The sequence below is a fragment of the Diabrotica undecimpunctata genome, chromosome 3, assembly GCF_040954645.1.
Source record: "Diabrotica undecimpunctata isolate CICGRU chromosome 3, icDiaUnde3, whole genome shotgun sequence".
In the NCBI taxonomy this organism is placed as follows: domain Eukaryota; kingdom Metazoa; phylum Arthropoda; class Insecta; order Coleoptera; family Chrysomelidae; genus Diabrotica; species Diabrotica undecimpunctata.
Window position 1 is genome coordinate 43,430,457 of NC_092805.1, and position 17,793 is coordinate 43,448,249.

Consider the following 17,793-nt stretch of genomic DNA (forward strand, 5'->3'; position numbering starts at 1 on the left):
TTGTAAACTTGTATTTTCAAAAAGTAAATAAAATAATTTTTAAAAACTCCTTTTCCAAACACAAAGTTATAATTATCCGCTGTGGCTACGCCTTTAGTTACATAAAGTGACTCAGACTTACTTATTGTCATTGGAAATCCCAAATCCAATGCAATAATGATACAATACATAAATAGATATTTTAACAACGACATAAATAAATATTGCATTAGATGACTCACATGTAATATCAATATATAAATATATGGACCCATTAAAAATAATATAAAAAAAATCAAAATCAAACATTTTTACAATTAAATATTACTCTAAGATATTTAGTGCATTAATGAATATAATTATTATGAAATAAATGGGCATAAACATCAATCAATAGTAAGGAGTTACATAAAAATCTTAAATACTTTTTATTACTTTGTTTCCGCAATAGTGCAAATATCTTATAATTGGAGAGTTCACGCAATAAAGGATAAAATCCCAAACTCAAACGGTTTGATCAATTTGAGAGGAGTAGTAGTATTAACTAATATTGTAATCGCCTCACACATAGTTGTCAGTTGTTGTCCTTGTTGTAAGACATGGTCCTGTTTATTCTATTATCCCAACTCTTGTGCTGTTGAGGTCCAGCTGTCTTGTCACCTCTTCGGGGGTCTTCCCATTTTTTTTTGTATTGAGTTTATGTGTTTTCCCCATTTAGCGATTCTTTATGGGTCTATTCTGTCGACATAATCTCTCCGTTTGTGGTGTGGTGCACTACATCCTGGACTTCAGTTTCTCTTAAAGTATCTCATTCTTTATTTTATCTCTGACAGAAATTCCACTTATGATCCTTAACACATCCATTTTTGTAGTTCTCATCAATCTTTTTGTAAGCGACGTTTCAGCTCTTGTTTCCGCTGCGTATGTTAGTATAATACTGGTCTTAAACATGCTTTATATATCCAGATTTTGCTCTCTACGTCCAGGTATTTATTCCCCCATATCCATATCTTACGGTTTCTATTATCTTGTCCATGTTAAAAAGATTCGGACTGAGGCTATCCTCCCGTATCAATCCTGCCGACACGTTTATTTTTTTGAATCCCTGTTTTGTTTTTGTTCTTGGTTTATTGCGACTGTTAAGTTGCCTAATTATAGCTATGTATTTTTATTGACATTTTTCTGCATCATGATTTGATTGTCTAAATTTTATACAATATATTTAAATCAGATAACCTACTAAACCTGTTCAAAACAAAACAAAAAAGTAGTTATCCTTAAAGCAGAAAAACCTGCAGACAAGTCAGAGAGTTACCGACCCATCGTCTTTACTAGTTCAGCTGACAAACTCCTCTAAAACTAATCCTTAATAAAATTGGTTCTAAGTTATTTCAAGAAATACGAATTACATAAACGGAATTCAGTGCTCTTTATAATTACTCACATAGAGGCAGGCTGTAACGTAACTCTGGATGGGAAGTGGGGGATGGAAAGAGAAGAACATCTAGATGCAAGTTAGTTCACTTCGCAAAATGGCGCTTAGATGTTTTAAAGGACACAACGGTGAGCTTTGGGACGTGGGCCAATAGATTTGGGATGGAGGTATATTTAAAAAATTTGAATTGAAATGTACCAATAAAAATGAGGGAATTTGGTACTAAACAAAAGGGGAAAATAAAGGGCGCCACCTAGTCCTTTGTCGAGGGACGAGGAAAATCCGACACTTTACCTATGAGAAGATTGGTTTAAGAATAAAAGGATAGAAAAAACCTCTAAAAAACCAATATGCATACATAGTAAAAAAACAAACACACTTACCTTATAATATCTCTCTATAATTCTCTCAGATTTACCTTCTTATTAGTTATTAGAAGAAAAGAAGGTTATAGGAGAGCATTAAACAAATAATGGCTACAAATTAACAATTTTTATTACTGAAAAGTTCAGCCAGAGAAACGTGTTATGGATGTTAACAAATTATCCAAGTTAACATAAATAAATAAAATAAGTATACTAACCTTAAGCACTCCACCAGGCATATGTTCTTCATATTCTTCACCAAGTTTGAACGTTGTAACATTTGTTCTTAACAGTGTAGACACCGAAATTGTCCATTCATCATTCTCTTTCTTAATTTCCAATGTCGGCCGTGACGAGCACATCATTTTTCTTGGAATATAGGGCACGCCTAAAAATAAAAAATATTTAAACTTAAAAATATGCTAAAATTCCATGTCTTCTTTTTTCTTCACGTATTTTTTTTTCAAAATTTTATATGACCCCACAAGCCCGTATAACTGCAACTATCTGAATTCTTATGATGTTATTGATCATTCTTGAGACATATTCTCCCTATTTCAATAAGAGCAGTTCACTATATCAGTGTTTTGAATAACCGAAATTGTTTACCTTAGTTTGCTCCCTAGCATGTTTCACATATGTTCAATAGGACTTCCAGTATTCCAATAGTAGATGGTAGTTCCATATTGCTTAAAAAAATCAGTTACGCAAGAAATCATATGCGGGCGGCTATGATCTTGAATGAAGATGAAATTTTCTCTAATATGGGGTTTAAAGTTCGGCAGTAATCACCACTAACTTTGTGCATACCCATAAACATAATGCCATGTCACACCATAATTGAGCCTCCTCCGAAACAAACTGTAGGAGTAAAATTTAACTGTTTATTTTGTTCTCTTGAACAAAACTTGAGCCACATGTTCTCAGAAGTGGCCCTTTTTAGTAAACAAAACCGACGCCAATCACCATTCCAATTTTGATGTTTTCTAGCAAACCTGTCAAAAATTTCTGTTTTTTGTGTTTGTGTGACTTCAAACTAGCTTCATTAAGTCTTCTTCTAATCGTATGATTTCTGACTATGGTTGCACGAAATTCTTCTATGAATTTTCTTGTCCTAACTGATATTTGACGCCTGTTTCAGAATGTTGGCAACACTAAAAATACAATATCTATAGCCGTCATTTACCATTTTCTGCCATGCCCCAGTCTTGTAACAAATTCTTTAGTATTAGATTCATACTAATTCGTTATAATCATGATTGACTCGATAATCCTTTGTAGATCTTGGCCTGGTCGCACAGAAGTCGCTCGCTTCCTAGGAACTTCTGTCTATCTTCTGATCCTTAGAATCTTAAGGTCTTCTTTATCATCAGGATGACTTCTCTGCTCTCTCTACTTCTTCTGCCCTCTGGGTTTGAGAATGTCAATCTCTTTGTATACTCATTATCTGACATCTCCCAGCAATGTGTCCAGCCCATCTTAGTCTCTACTGTTTGCCATCTGTTTTGCTTAAAATATCAGGACAGGTATCTGCATCTAAATGATTACATAAATCTATATTGGCGATTTTACAGTAGTGCAATAATAATTCTGTGGGTATACCGCCGCATGTTGAGAATATCCTGGATTGATCATCGCACTAACGTATCGATATTAGAACAACTTAAAGTAAAGGATAGATTGCTTAAACAAATACAACAGAGATATTTGCAGTATTTTGGACACATTGCTAGAAGAACAGGTACGATGGAAAAACTGATAGTCGAGGGTAGAGTTGAAGAAAAGAGACCTAGGGGAAGATCTCCAAGCCGTTGGGTAGATCAAACAAAAATACTGATTAACCAAGGGTTACATGAAGCCGAACAACTGGCCCAGGACAGAGAAGGATGGAGAGAAATCGTGAAAAAACTGTTAAGGCCTGATGGTGTCACCACATCCCAAAAGGGATTAGGACTGAGGAGGAGGAGGAATAATAATTCGAATGTTCTTTACAAGGAGGGAGAGAAACTCTTTCATGTAACTACACTTGCGAGTAAAAAAATCGACTCAAAAGTAAAATAAGTTATATTTTTTGACTCCAGTGTTTGGCCAGTGTATATCCACATATATGTAAAATTAAAAGTAAAATATCGTAAGCAGGCGTAATTTTTATTGTAATGACACAAAAAATTTATAAAATTAGTAAGTAAAGAACATAACAAAGATAACTAAATATTGTATGTGAGAAAAGATGGTATGAATGAAAATCATTATAAAATGAATATAAAAGTTAATGAACATAAAAATCAAAATTAATACCGAGTATTTCCTCCTCTGCGTTGTATTACACTTTCCATGTGATTTCTTAAGGACCTTATTAAGTTTATGACTGATTCCTAAGGAATCGATTTCCACTCTTCGTCTAATGCAGTTTTTATCAACGCCACTGTCGTTGGTGCTGGATTACGGACCCGGACCCTACATTTAAGTTCATCCCATAGGTGCTCGATGGGATTTATATCTGAAATCAATGGAGGCCAGTTCATTGTTGTTAAATTGGTGCTAGCTGGCTAATCTTTCGTAATCCGCGCCCTGTGACATCGAGCGTTATCATACCTTAGCATGATGCCGTCATGTATGTAGCCGTCATAATAAACAACATGGTCTTGGAGAATATCCGTAATGTAACGATCTGCTGCCAAACTCCCTTCGCGACCACCACCCGGCACGAACACAAGCTACGTTTTTCATTCTAAAGATATACCACCCCAAAACATACACGAACCACCTCCATAGCTCACTGTTTTGACACTGCAGCACTGGGAAAACAGTTCTCCGGGCCTGCGATAGATGCGTCGTCTTCTGTCATTGTTATACAAGCACAGTCGATTCTCATCAGAATAAAACTCTGCTCAATTGCTCAAGGTGCCAATTGACGTGTTCTCGGGCAAACTGAAGTCGAGCTTGTTTCTGACGTGCGTTCAATTTGGGCCCTTTGTTAGCTCGTGTGGGAGTCAAAGTGGCAGCCGTAAGTCTTCTCTTAACTGCCCACTGAGTGACGGTGACACCTTGTACACTCCTCAAGGATTGTTGAAGCTCAACTCATGTCGCGTGCCGATTCCACAAGGCACCCAGGACAATGAATCGTTCGTCCCTCTCTGTCGCTAAACATCGCCGACCCGAACCTGGTCGTTGACAGTAGCTACCGGTCTCCTGGTATCGAAGGTAATCCCTTGAGACTGCAAAATCCGTAATAAGTAGGCGACCGGCGAGAGTCCTCTGACTATAGCCCTCTAGTAACAATGCAATTACCTGGGCCGCCTTCACTAGTAAAATATCCATATTTTAAATGTTCACTTACTGCACTTTGAAGTGTACACACAGTCAACGTTTGAGAAATGACTGAGACAACCACCGACAAATTCATGGAGAATTGCCAGATGCGAATTTCTAAATCTGCCACTTTGAAACTGAAATTCCTCCAAATTTAAGCTCAAATCCCCCAAATTTTAAATTTTGTTGAATAATTACAATTTTTATAAATTTGAAAAGACTGTAGACTGGAACACACTGTACTATAATTTTTTATACTATTTATACTAAAAACAATGAATTAGAATAATTTTTCATACTAAAAATGCCATAACATCAACCTGAAGAGTTGAAATTTCCCTAACACAGCCAAAGATACAACACCGATACAGAGCTGCTCGATCTTTCATAGGCGTCAACATGGTACATTAACAAGAAAAATATAATCGTGATTACATTGAGAATTTTAGAATTATATTAATTAAAAAACCAACGACATTTTTTATTATTAACATTAAATTTTATGAAATAGTTGTTGAAATAGTACTACCCCAAAATAATAATTTTAAATAAAAAGATTAGAAAATCGGACGCCTATGATTATATGGGTAGAATTCAAATGTCAATATGATGTCAATGTCTATTAGGACAAAATGATCTATATTTCAAAACTAAAGGCCTATATTTTTGTAAAATATTTAGATAAGTACATATTTTTGGGTGTCTTAAAGGTATCTACTGAAAAAACCAGCTATGTATATTATTTATTTATGTAAGAAATAGCCTTTTGAGTATAAACCCCCTTCTGGTAGACCACCGTCGAGTAAATCCTAAACCCTAGGTGGCCGAAAATCATGTTTTCTAATGCCGCCATGGATATGGAATGGAAATTTTCTTCGCTATTGCTAGCCTACAGGGGAATTACTTGATTACTTGGACCTTAGACTAGGATCGAAATGAAATTAGTTTTTTGTGAATGCCAAAGATCCGCGGATTTTTAAATTTTAGTAGTCAAATGTAGAGAGCAGTAAACCAAAATTATACTATTTATCAACAGAGGGCACTAAAATAATTTATAGATTCTATCAACTTAGATTATATGAAAGTAGCATAATATGCAGTTCTATGTACATTCAAATTTAATTGACCATGACCCCCTAAAATCCTCCACAATTTTTCCCCCAAAAAATCCTCCAACGATTTCAGCCTATAAAAATTCCTCCAGACGCTTTTAAATTACCCCAAAAATGGGGGAAAATACCCCAATCTGGCAAACTGGAGATCTACATTACATAGAACATGCCGGTTACAATATTTGCTACATTCCCTGTGTCTCTGTGTCATATAGAAGTAGGCAAATTTTACAACACGTTGCCAATTTGCATAAAACAATTATTTTTTTGGAAGCTTTATAACAGACAATATTCTTTGCATTAGTTGTTTTAATTCAAAGTAACACAACATAAAATTACCAAGCATAAACAATTATTCATCAACTGAGTCAATTTTTTTGCCCGCAAGTGTATTTTATCATAAATTTTCTTAAAGAAATTGAATTAAACGACATTTATTTGTATCATTCGAAAATACTCATGAAGACGAAACTATTTTCTGTGCGTACTTTAGACGTATACTTTCAATAACCAGGTTGCGCTCTACATCGGATACGATAAAAATTGCTATAACTTTTTGATCATTTAAGTTAGAAATCTGAAACTTTCCAGAAAACTTCTTTAAGTATTAAATTTTAATGTAGAATTGGTAAAAAGGGAAATGCAAAAATTTGAAACATACATTTTTAATTGGAAAAAAGTATCCGACAAGTAGCATACGATTTTTTCAAAATATTGCCATTTTGTTCATAATCAAAATTGTGTCAAAATTAGAAATTGAAATAAACTAAGCAGATATATAGCGAGTTAAATATAAAATTTCATTAAAATTATAAAATCAAAATTTTTTGCGTGTTTCTTGTTTATTTACATGTTACCCCACTCCAAACAAAAAAGTTATAAAAAAAGTTGTGCAGATTTTTATTACAAATACCTTTTATCAACGACTTATAGGTCATGGTCATTTTTTTGGGGGTTCGTCGCTCACCTGTAAGAACTTCATGGCACTTTTAATCTACCGACACAATCATCAAATGAAAGATATTCCTTTTATTTCATAAAATTTAGCTCCGTTTCATTAAATTTGTCAATGTTATAGAAAACAGAAAATCCGGTATATTTTATTTAAAGTACAGGGTGTTACTTTGTTCGACTAACAACAGAACAGAAAATTATTTTATTTTACTCATTATTAACAAACGAAACAAAGATAATAATGAGAGACTTTAATGCAAAAATTGTAAGCGAAGAAACTTTGTAACAAAAATATGTTAATGTAGCAACAATTGTGCTAGAGGAAGTCTGGGGGACTCTATCCAATGTAGCAAAAGGGTGAACTCTAAAATGCACCTTGATACACCAACGAACTAATATGGGGAATAACGGAAGATGGAAGGGATTAGATAGAAATAAATTATGTAAAAGAAATAAATATGAATTTTATGAAGTAAATATGAATTTTAAAATATAACAGAATTAAGTGTTGGCTAGCGACTATGCAGGAGAATGACCACTTGACACTCAAAGAAGGATTCGGCCAATTTGCATGCCCTACAGAGACCGTAAGATATAAGAACTAATGACAAGAAAACCACCAAGAAATAAACAGATGAAAAGTAAAAGGTGCTCTAGTGAATACTTGGGCGCCAGGAAGTTAAATGTTTTCTTCCGAGATATCTTGTATTGCTGAAATAAGAAAGATAGGTACTAATTGAAATATTAAATTTTAACCCAACTTTAATAAATACCAATTTTATGTACAGACTATTTTAAACACTTATATATGACCCATCACCTCTTATATACAATTAACTTATCTATATTTACAGTAAAATCCCTGAATAATTATAAAACAATTTACCCCTGATATACCCCTTAAAAATTTCAAATTGTGACAAAAGTTAGATCCAATAATAATGTATAAATAATAAATATAATTATATACTACTCACTAATAGTTAGTTTTCGTTCAAAAATTGTTTAGGTTTTTAAGAAAAAAATTCTCTGGGATATGTGTGCACACAATAACCTAACAAAGAGAAATTCAAGGGAGAGTTATAACCTCATCCCTTGGTAAACAATAAATAATTAAATTAAATTACAATGATAAAATGTTTTTTTTTTAGGAAAAATTGAAAATATTTATTATTAAGGATAGTTTTTGTTATTAAAAATTGAACCAAAAGTTAAACCTTGAAGAGGACATAAAAAAATTATTTAAAGTAATTGAATGATAATAAAAAAAAATAAGTCAGTTCTTCCTGTCGGTTTCCCTCGAAGAGTGGAGAACTGGACTCAGGTGGTAACAAGATACCAAACCTGTATTCCCTGGATCAGGTACTATTGGACAAATACGTCCCTTTAAACTGCTTCTTAATTTCCCATAAAAAAACCAACTTGAAACTCCTTCCCCTTATCTTTATTAAGTATAACCCCAACTAAAAAATAATTCTTCCCCTGACTTGTAACTGGATTCTTGAGTAGGCGGCTAGGGTGATCCAACTGAAAATATCCTCGTACAAAACAACAAAATAACTCAAATGGTTTCTTCTAAAATAACAGCTCTTCACATAAAAAATAAACTTAAACTAAATTCGGGAAAAAAAATGGACTCCCAGCCGCTCTACTCTGAGATGTTTATTCACTCACATCCAGTTAACAAGTGACAAGTTGAGATTTTACACGTCGCAGAATAAATGTACTTTCAGAATTTCACCGCTGAGGGCGCAGTTTAATGCCAATATCAGAAAATAAAATTTACTGGGAGTTATTTAAATATTTAGTTTAAGAATATTTTAATATGAATTTAATTTAGAATTAAATTAAAAGATTCCAGACACAAAAAGAAGGTAAACGATTATTTAAGTAACGGACTCGTTACATTCCCCTCTTACTTGGAGAAAAAAATTTTTAGTGAAAAAATTTTTTTTTTTTTTTTACTTGACTGATTGGTTAGATGTAGGTTAACCAATACTTTAACCATATGTGGAGCAATCAAGAATCGAGAAGAAAAAATAAACTTATATATATAAAAATTATAGCCATGGCAACAATTTGCCAAGTACAGCTATAAACTATATTAACTCACTAAAATATTTCCAAAACAATCTACATCGATTCACATGATTATAATTAACCGCAGATTATGAGTGATGTAGGAATAAAGAAATGGTTTCATCTAAAGATACCCACATGTAACTAAGTAAAAAGTCACATACTATTTAGAGTAAAGTTAAAGTAAGGTAACTCCAACATAGCATAGTATAGACTAGTAATACAAATACTCAATAAAAATAATCCAAAATAATGTGAAATCGGACCCTGGTTCCAAAATTGACTCATCAATGGACAACAGATTTATAGAAGAGCATATCCAAGGAATAATCAATCAGGCAAATAGGTGGACCGATACACAATAATAAGTAATAATAAAAATACCAACGTACTTATATAAAACAATATAAGTAACAATAAAAATACCAAATGTATAGACAACAATATAAGTGTCGAATTGGATGGTAAATCCAAAATTGACCATACAGTGGACAACAGATTTATAAAGTAGCATATCCAAAGATAATCAATCAGGCAAATAATGACCCAATTCACACTATAACCAAATAAACCAAATAGGGTAGGTCCACATATACCCACATCCGGTAATATGTGCCTAACCTAAAAATTCATCAAATAAATTATTGGATCAAAATGTGGGACTAACGGCTTGAACAAAAGGACAGCCATAAAATCGATTACATCCTGATGATCTGCCATCAGTACATTTGGGATCCAAAATAAAGACCAAAAATAAAAACTAGGAGGTGTTATAAACTCAATCATCCTAGCAAATGCAAAGCTGAACAACTTGAGCTCAAAAAGGTAAAGTACCAAAGCATGTGAACTGCTGTGGTAACTCCTTACAACAAAATTAACTTATGCAGATACTCGATAACTATAGCATGTAGCTACTACAAATTTATAAGAATATCTAGCATAAGAGCACTAAAAAGAGTTTAATGTACCAGTAAACTCTAACAACCATAGCAAAATAGTAAGAGTAAGGTAGAAGTAATAACAAAACAGAACATCAAGAACGAGTAGACCAATTTCTGAAGAAACTGCAGATTTATAATTCGTTCTGATATTAATAAAAGAGAACAAGATAATTCCTAATTCAATATACCAAAATATAGATAAGTGCCTGAGGAAAGAAGTGAAAATAACTATAAATGGTCATTTGTTGCCAAAATATGGAATCACTATCCATAACTGTAATCTAAACATGTTAGCTGTAAAGGGAGCAATCCATGACTTGAATAAACTATTTTATAAGTAAGAATAATAAATCAGCTAAGGAACAACAATTCTTATATTAGACCAAAGTCTGAAAATATTAAGGATTAAAGCTAAATGTTCAAATCCTAAGACGTTCTACTGCCTAGATAACTGTACAACTTGTCATGAAAATGGTGAATTCCGAAATTCATTGCACAACTGAGGCCAACAATTGAACTAAAACTTCGAACCCACATATTCAGTCACATATACACAGGCAGAATAGTCTATATAATATAGAAGTGTACTAAAATTATGCATACTGATTATCTATATAAATTCCTAATGACATAACAAAAAACCATCCCACATAGCACATTCAGATACATGTTCCTATATAACTTGATCATGACCAATAAACGGAATCAAATCCATAAAAAAAATTACAACATTCTTTCCAACCTGGCAAAACAAGTAAGCAAAATGGGAACATAGGTTATACAACACATAAACATATAGCACAGTATAGTAGCATTACAATATTTAGTTCCATACCAATGCAACATCTAATATAAGTAAACACTCTAATGGCCTTAATAATTTTAACTAATTATAAACAGATACTAATCAAAGTATAAGCTGTAGATATATCAAATCTGGTGATTAATAACAAAAATCTAAGAAAATATCAAATCGTAACCAAACCGAGCCAAAACAATAACACTCATAGGAATAAGTTAACTTAATAGACATTAAGTTAATCTTCCTCTGAAGATGAAGATGTTGCCTCATCTGTTGTAATATCAGGGAGTAAATCCTTTATATGAAATTGACCAATTCGTCTATTTGTCGAATTGTCTTTTAATTCATATACTAAAGGAGATATTACCCTAACGACAGTACAGGGAACATATTTCTGACAAAACTTAGCAGAAATGGCATCACCTTTATTTGATTTTACAAAATTCCGTTTCAAAACTCGATCGCCCACAAAAAATCGCAAATCTCGTTTCCTCAAATTATACTGATGCTGATTTCTATGGTAAGAAGCTTTCAACTTCTTCCTAATGTCAGCGAATATTGGAGGTAAGTTTTGGAGATCTTCCATACGGTGAAGTTTCTCAGAAATTTGAGGAAGAGTTGTTGAATTTTCAGAAATTAAACCGAAATAATCACCTGACAATGGAACATGCCTACCAAAATTAACATAAGCTGGAGAGCACTGAGTGGTTTCATGAACAGAAGTTCGAATGGCTTGAGCAACTGAATGAATGTACTGATCCCAAGCTCTATGATCAGTGTAAGTGTAAGATCGAAGAGCAGTAACAATGCTACGATTTACACGTTCAGTGTGGTTAGCTTGCGGATGATAAGCTGCATTGTAGAATATCTTTTGGACCTTATATTTACTTAAAAGATCTTTAAAGGCTTTAGAAATAAATTGAGGACCATTATCACATGATACTATTTGGGGAATACCAAATAGTAAGAACACTTGCTCCTCTAAGAACTTCAAAATAGCTGGAGTTGTAGCCTTACGAAGAGGGCAAACTAAAGGAAATTTGGTGAAGTAATCTACAACTACCAAACAATACGTATTACCTGAATAACTACGGGGATACGGTCCAATAAGGTCTAAAGAGATCATTTGCCAAGGAAAATTAATGTTCCTAAACGAACCCATTAATCCAGCTTGAGGTAGGTTACTCGGCTTGCATGTTGCACAAACTCTACATCTAGAGATGTATTTCTTAACTGAGTTGCGCAGACCAGGCCAGTAATATAACTCAGCTATTTTACTAAATGTTTTATAAAAACCAAAGTGACCTGATGTCACATCATCATGAAAAGTTCTCAAGACTTCATCCCTATTTGCTGTTGGGACTACTATTTTCCAATCAGACATATTCGATAAAGACTCAACTGGACTGATTACATGTTTATACAGGATATTATTCTCTACCTTGAAATCAGGATATCTAGTAGGTTCTTGGGTGACATTATGAATCATCTTTCGATACCAATTATCTGGAAATAAAGTGGACAAATCTAAAAGATTGATATCGAATGTACGTGACAACGCATCTGCAACCACAACACCATTGGCTTTGCGATGAACAATATTATAATCAAAGACAGAAAGCCTACAAATCCAACGGGATAAACGTTGTGACGGATTTTTCATGGAATGTAACCATAATAAAGAACTATGATCGGTGATGATAGTAAACTTACGACCCTCAAGATAGTACCGAAAGGCATCAAGACCATGGATAATTGCAAGAAGTTCTCTCTCTGTGGTGGAATAATTTTTCTGTGCTTTATTGAGCTTTTTGCTGGTATAAGCTATTGGATGTTCCGAACCATCCTTCATTTGAAACAGTACCCCACCTGAAGCAGTGTTGGAACAATCTGTCATGAGATAGAAATGCTCTTTAAAATTCGGAGATGTCATGACAGGTGCACTAGTAAGAGCTTCTTTTATACGCCGGAAAGCATCATCGGCTTCTGAAGTCCATGTAATAGTTTGGCCTTTTTTCCTATTTTTAAGGAGATCTGTAAGTGGAGATAACAAAGTAGAATAAGACGGCACAAACCGACGATAATATCCACACATGCCTAATATCCTACGGACTTGGGTAGTAGTCTTAGGTATAGGAAAATCCTTGATAGCAGTAACTTTATCAGGATCAGTCCTTAAACCTTTACTATCGACTACATATCCTAAAAATTTAAGACTAGGACGACAAAACTGACATTTATCTAAATTAATAGTTAAATTAGCCTCTTTGAGACGTAAAAACAATTTATCCAAAATTTCCATATGAAGAGAAAAATCAGGAGTGACAACCAAAATGTCATCCAAATAATAAAAAACATAGGGCTCTAACTGAGGACCAATGACTAAGTCCATCAGACGACACATTGTCTGAGGAGCTGAAACAAGACCAAAAGGCATAGTGACAAACTGAAATAATCCTTTCCCACTAACTGCAAAAGCTGTATACTTTTTACTTTCCTCGCTCAAAGGAATCTGTAAAAAAGCTTTAGATAGATCGATAGAAGAAATATACCTAGCATTCTGGAGTTTACTTAGAATGACGTCTATTCGGGGAATAGGATAAGCATCCCGATTTGTAGTAATATTATTCAACTTTCGACCATCGAAGCAAACCCTAAAAGATCCATCTTTTTTCTTGGTTAACCACAAAGGACTACAGTAAGAAGACGTGGAAGGTTCAATGATATTCAACTCTAACATGGAATCAATTTCCTTTTCCAAGTCAACTTGCCAAGCCTGAGGAATAGGATACTGATATTGTCTAAAAGGTGTGGTATCTCCCACTTCGATAGTGTGAGATATTAAGGATGTACGACCTAATTTGTCTTTTGACGAAAGGGTTGTAAATTTAGAGATCATATTCTCTAATTGACTTTGTTCTGAACTAGATAAACTAGTAAAATCCTGAATAGCACTAAGTAAGGACAGATTAAATTGAGAAATAGAAAAGGAAAAATTAGAACAATTTAGTGTGCTATTAAAAGCATTTAAGAAGTCCATACCTAAAATTATAGAATTCTGAACTGAAGGAATAATATAGAATGTAATTTGTTTACATAAATCTGCTACTGTGATTTCGGTTTCGAATTTGCCTGTAATAGACTGAACTGTACCATCTGCCGTAGACACTTGCAGAGAAGAAATGGGCATAATGGAAACCTCAGCATTTTTCAGTAAAGTTAGTGAATGTGAACCTATCACAGAAATGTTCGAGCCACTATCTAAAAGAGCTAAACAAGATTGTCCTAAAATCTTAATAGGAAGATAAGGTCTATTATCATTATGTTTTCTCACTAATAACGAATTCAAATCAAAACAATTATTATCTGATTGATCAAAAATTTTAAATGGTACTAAACTAAACTTATTATCTCTACCTACACAATCAGAGGATGCAATAGGCAAACAAGAAGAATCAGAAATAAAAGAATCCTCCTGAATTGTGGTAGACTCTGGTATAGATACTGGAACTACTACACTGCTACTATTATGTTTATTACTAAAATTTGGGAAGATATTTGGGGAAGGTAATCTATGCGAATCAAATGTATTATATTGAGAAGTTACTTCTTGGAATGACTTGGTGTGGTGTGTGTTGGTTTTTTTGGAACAACCCCTTTCCCTTTCCGACTGGAAGATGGGTTTGGGTGGCTTGACGTGGTTGGACCAGTGATTTCGTTTGATGTAACGGTTTGATTCCCTGATGGGGGTGTGGACGGAGAAACGCTCAGGGGACGGACCTCCGATCGTTCGTTTCCCGAACACTTAAAGCAATTTCGTTTGAGGGTATTTTCCCTACCACAACCGTGGCAGAAAATACGGGTACGAGGGATGCCGCAATCATAAAAAGTGTGGCCAGACTCACGACAATTCCAGCACACTACAGAACTTACAACTGAGATATTACGCTCAGGGCCCTTAGATTGCCAAGAACGGTGCCTAAAAGGATTTTGGTGACCGAAAGAGTCAGAAGAGTGTTTGGAAGTGGTGGGAGATTGAGAAGACCAAGATAAAGTTTCCTCCAAACGTTTACATTTCTCGGTGATGTCTGCTATACTGGTGATGTCTACTAAAGCTAATTGCTGGTGATAAAAAGGCAATAGACATTTTAGAATAATCTTAATTTTTGCAGAATCTGTTAGAGGAGTCTCAAGGCGACTACACATACCCAAAATGTTATTGATAAACATCGTAACAGACTCATTTGGCTTCTGTTTACGATTTTTGATTTGGTCTAGAAGGTCATCTTGAAAAGAATATGGTAGAAAATCAGATTTAAGTTTCTGAGCCAAATCAGACCAATTAGAAAAATTATTGCGGTTGTTTCTAAACCACGTAAAAGCTGCGCCTGTAAACAATTCAGCAGAAGCTGCAAAAAGATCATCTTCACTTACTCCTCTCGATACTCGAAGACATTCCACCCTATCCAAAAAAGAAATTACTTGGTCATAATGACCTTCACCAGAAAATGTAATGCCCCATTTATGTACCTGAACAGGTTTGGGGTGTAGAAATGAGTTAGCTGCTTGGACAGAAGAAATAGGTGTTGAAGTAGCAATTGGATTTACTCGTGAATCAAGTTCACCCTCTAGGCTAAGAATTCGGATTGAAATTGAACGTTTATAAGATTGCTGATCCTCATTCGAACACGACAATAAATGAACACGGCCTGAGACATGAGCTAGACGTGATATCAGCCTGGAGTATAGGCTATCTTGGACAGTCCCTCTAAAATCGGATATCCTTTTAGCCAAATCATCCACAGTCTCATCAATCTCTTCTTGCTGCTCTAGAAAAGGAATACTTGTGGCAGAAATTTGTCGAAAGCTTCTGTTTCCTTCTTCTTGCCTTAAAGCTCCACGCAATAGTTTGCGTTTTAAATCCACATTGGAAGACTCATCAATATTGATGTCCCTAATTCTCAACTCATAATCTAATTCCTTGACTAATAAATGTTCTACCTTGAATGCAGACATTGTGAAAAAAAAATAGATGAATAGACAAAGGAAATAATGTATTACCACTCCACAAAATCAATCGAAGAATAATCTAAGGTTTAAAAAAAAATATATATATATCTAAATAAATATGTAACAACACACCACAAAATCAATCCAAGAATAATCTAAAGTTATTCACAAAAATTTTAAAATGGTTAAGTAAAGTTAAATAAATATAACACAATCCTTGAAGCAACACACAATGGTTTCAACAAGTATATGATTAACAAATAATTGAATATAAAAACCCACCAATATTGGCTAATATATATATATAAAAATAGTAATATCTAAATTATTAAATTATTATAGTTCAATAATAGTAAAATAGATTGTTAACTGTACACAATGATTAAGAAGGTGAGGGTTTAAATATGAATATAAGTAAACTGCAGCAATACAAGTATACCTATAAATGTAAATCTAATAAGAAAAGATAAATAAATAAGGAAGTTAAAAAAAAATGAACAAAGAGCAACAGGAACAAATTAGAAATAATAAAGAATATTTTGCAAAGAGAAATATACTACAGAATGCACGGTCTGAACTGAGAAAAGGCACCACGTTGGGCTCGCCAATGTAACAAAAATATGTTAATGTAGCAACAATTGTGCTAGAGGAAGTCTGGGGGACTCTATCCAATGTAGCAAAAGGGTGAACTCTAAAATGCACCTTGATACACCAACGAACTAATATGGGGAATAACGGAAGATGGAAGGGATTAGATAGAAATAAATTATGTAAAAGAAATAAATATGAATTTTATGAAGTAAATATGAATTTTAAAATATAACAGAATTAAGTGTTGGCTAGCGACTATGCAGGAGAATGACCACTTGACACTCAAAGAAGGATTCGGCCAATTTGCATGCCCTACAGAGACCGTAAGATATAAGAACTAATGACAAGAAAACCACCAAGAAATAAACAGATGAAAAGTAAAAGTTGCTCTAGTGAATACTTGGGCGCCAGGAAGTTAAATGTTTTCTTCCGAGATATCTTGTATTGCTGAAATAAGAAAGATAGGTACTAATTGAAATATTAAATTTTAACCCAACTTTAATAAATACCAATTTTATGTACAGACTATTTTAAACACTTATATATGACCCATCACCTCTTATATACAATTAACTTATCTATATTTACAGTAAAATCCCTGAATAATTATAAAACAATTTACCCCTGATATACCCCTTAAAAATTTCAAATTGTGACAAAAGTTAGATCCAATAATAATGTATAAATAATAAATATAATTATATACTACTCACTAATAGTTAGTTTTCGTTCAAAAATTGTTTAGGTTTTTAAGAAAAAAATTCTCTGGGATATGTGTGCACACAATAACCTAACAAAGAGAAATTCAAGGGAGAGTTATAACCTCATCCCTTGGTAAACAATAAATAATTAAATTAAATTACAATGATAAAATGTTTTTTTTTAGGAAAAATTGAAAATATTTATTATTAAGGATAGTTTTTGTTATTAAAAATTGAACCAAAAGTTAAACCTTGAAGAGGACATAAAAAAATTATTTAAAGTAATTGAATGATAATAAAAAAAAATAAGTCAGTTCTTCCTGTCGGTTTCCCTCGAAGAGTGGAGAACTGGACTCAGGTGGTAACAAGATACCAAACCTGTATTCCCTGGATCAGGTACTATTGGACAAATACGTCCCTTTAAACTGCTTCTTAATTTCCCATAAAAAAACCAACTTGAAACTCCTTCCCCTTATCTTTATTAAGTATAACCCCAACTAAAAAATAATTCT

The 17,793-nt window shown here is 33.5% G+C and overlaps 2 protein-coding genes across 5 annotated transcripts in view; one reads left to right on the forward strand and one right to left on the reverse strand.

The window, feature by feature from the left end:
• The window catches only part of LOC140436747 (synaptic plasticity regulator PANTS), a 145,315-nt gene that overhangs the window by 100,521 nt on the left and 27,001 nt on the right, over positions 1-17,793 (forward strand). The window lies entirely within an intron of this gene.
• Positions 1-17,793, reverse strand: part of LOC140436748 (fatty acid-binding protein-like) — a 78,580-nt gene that overhangs the window by 10,669 nt on the left and 50,118 nt on the right. For all 4 annotated transcript variants that reach the window (XM_072525814.1, XM_072525817.1, XM_072525816.1 and 1 more), the window contains exon 3: positions 1,998-2,167. In XM_072525814.1, the coding sequence (XP_072381915.1) occupies positions 1,998-2,167 (170 nt within the window). The remainder of the gene's footprint in view (positions 1-1,997; positions 2,168-17,793) is intronic.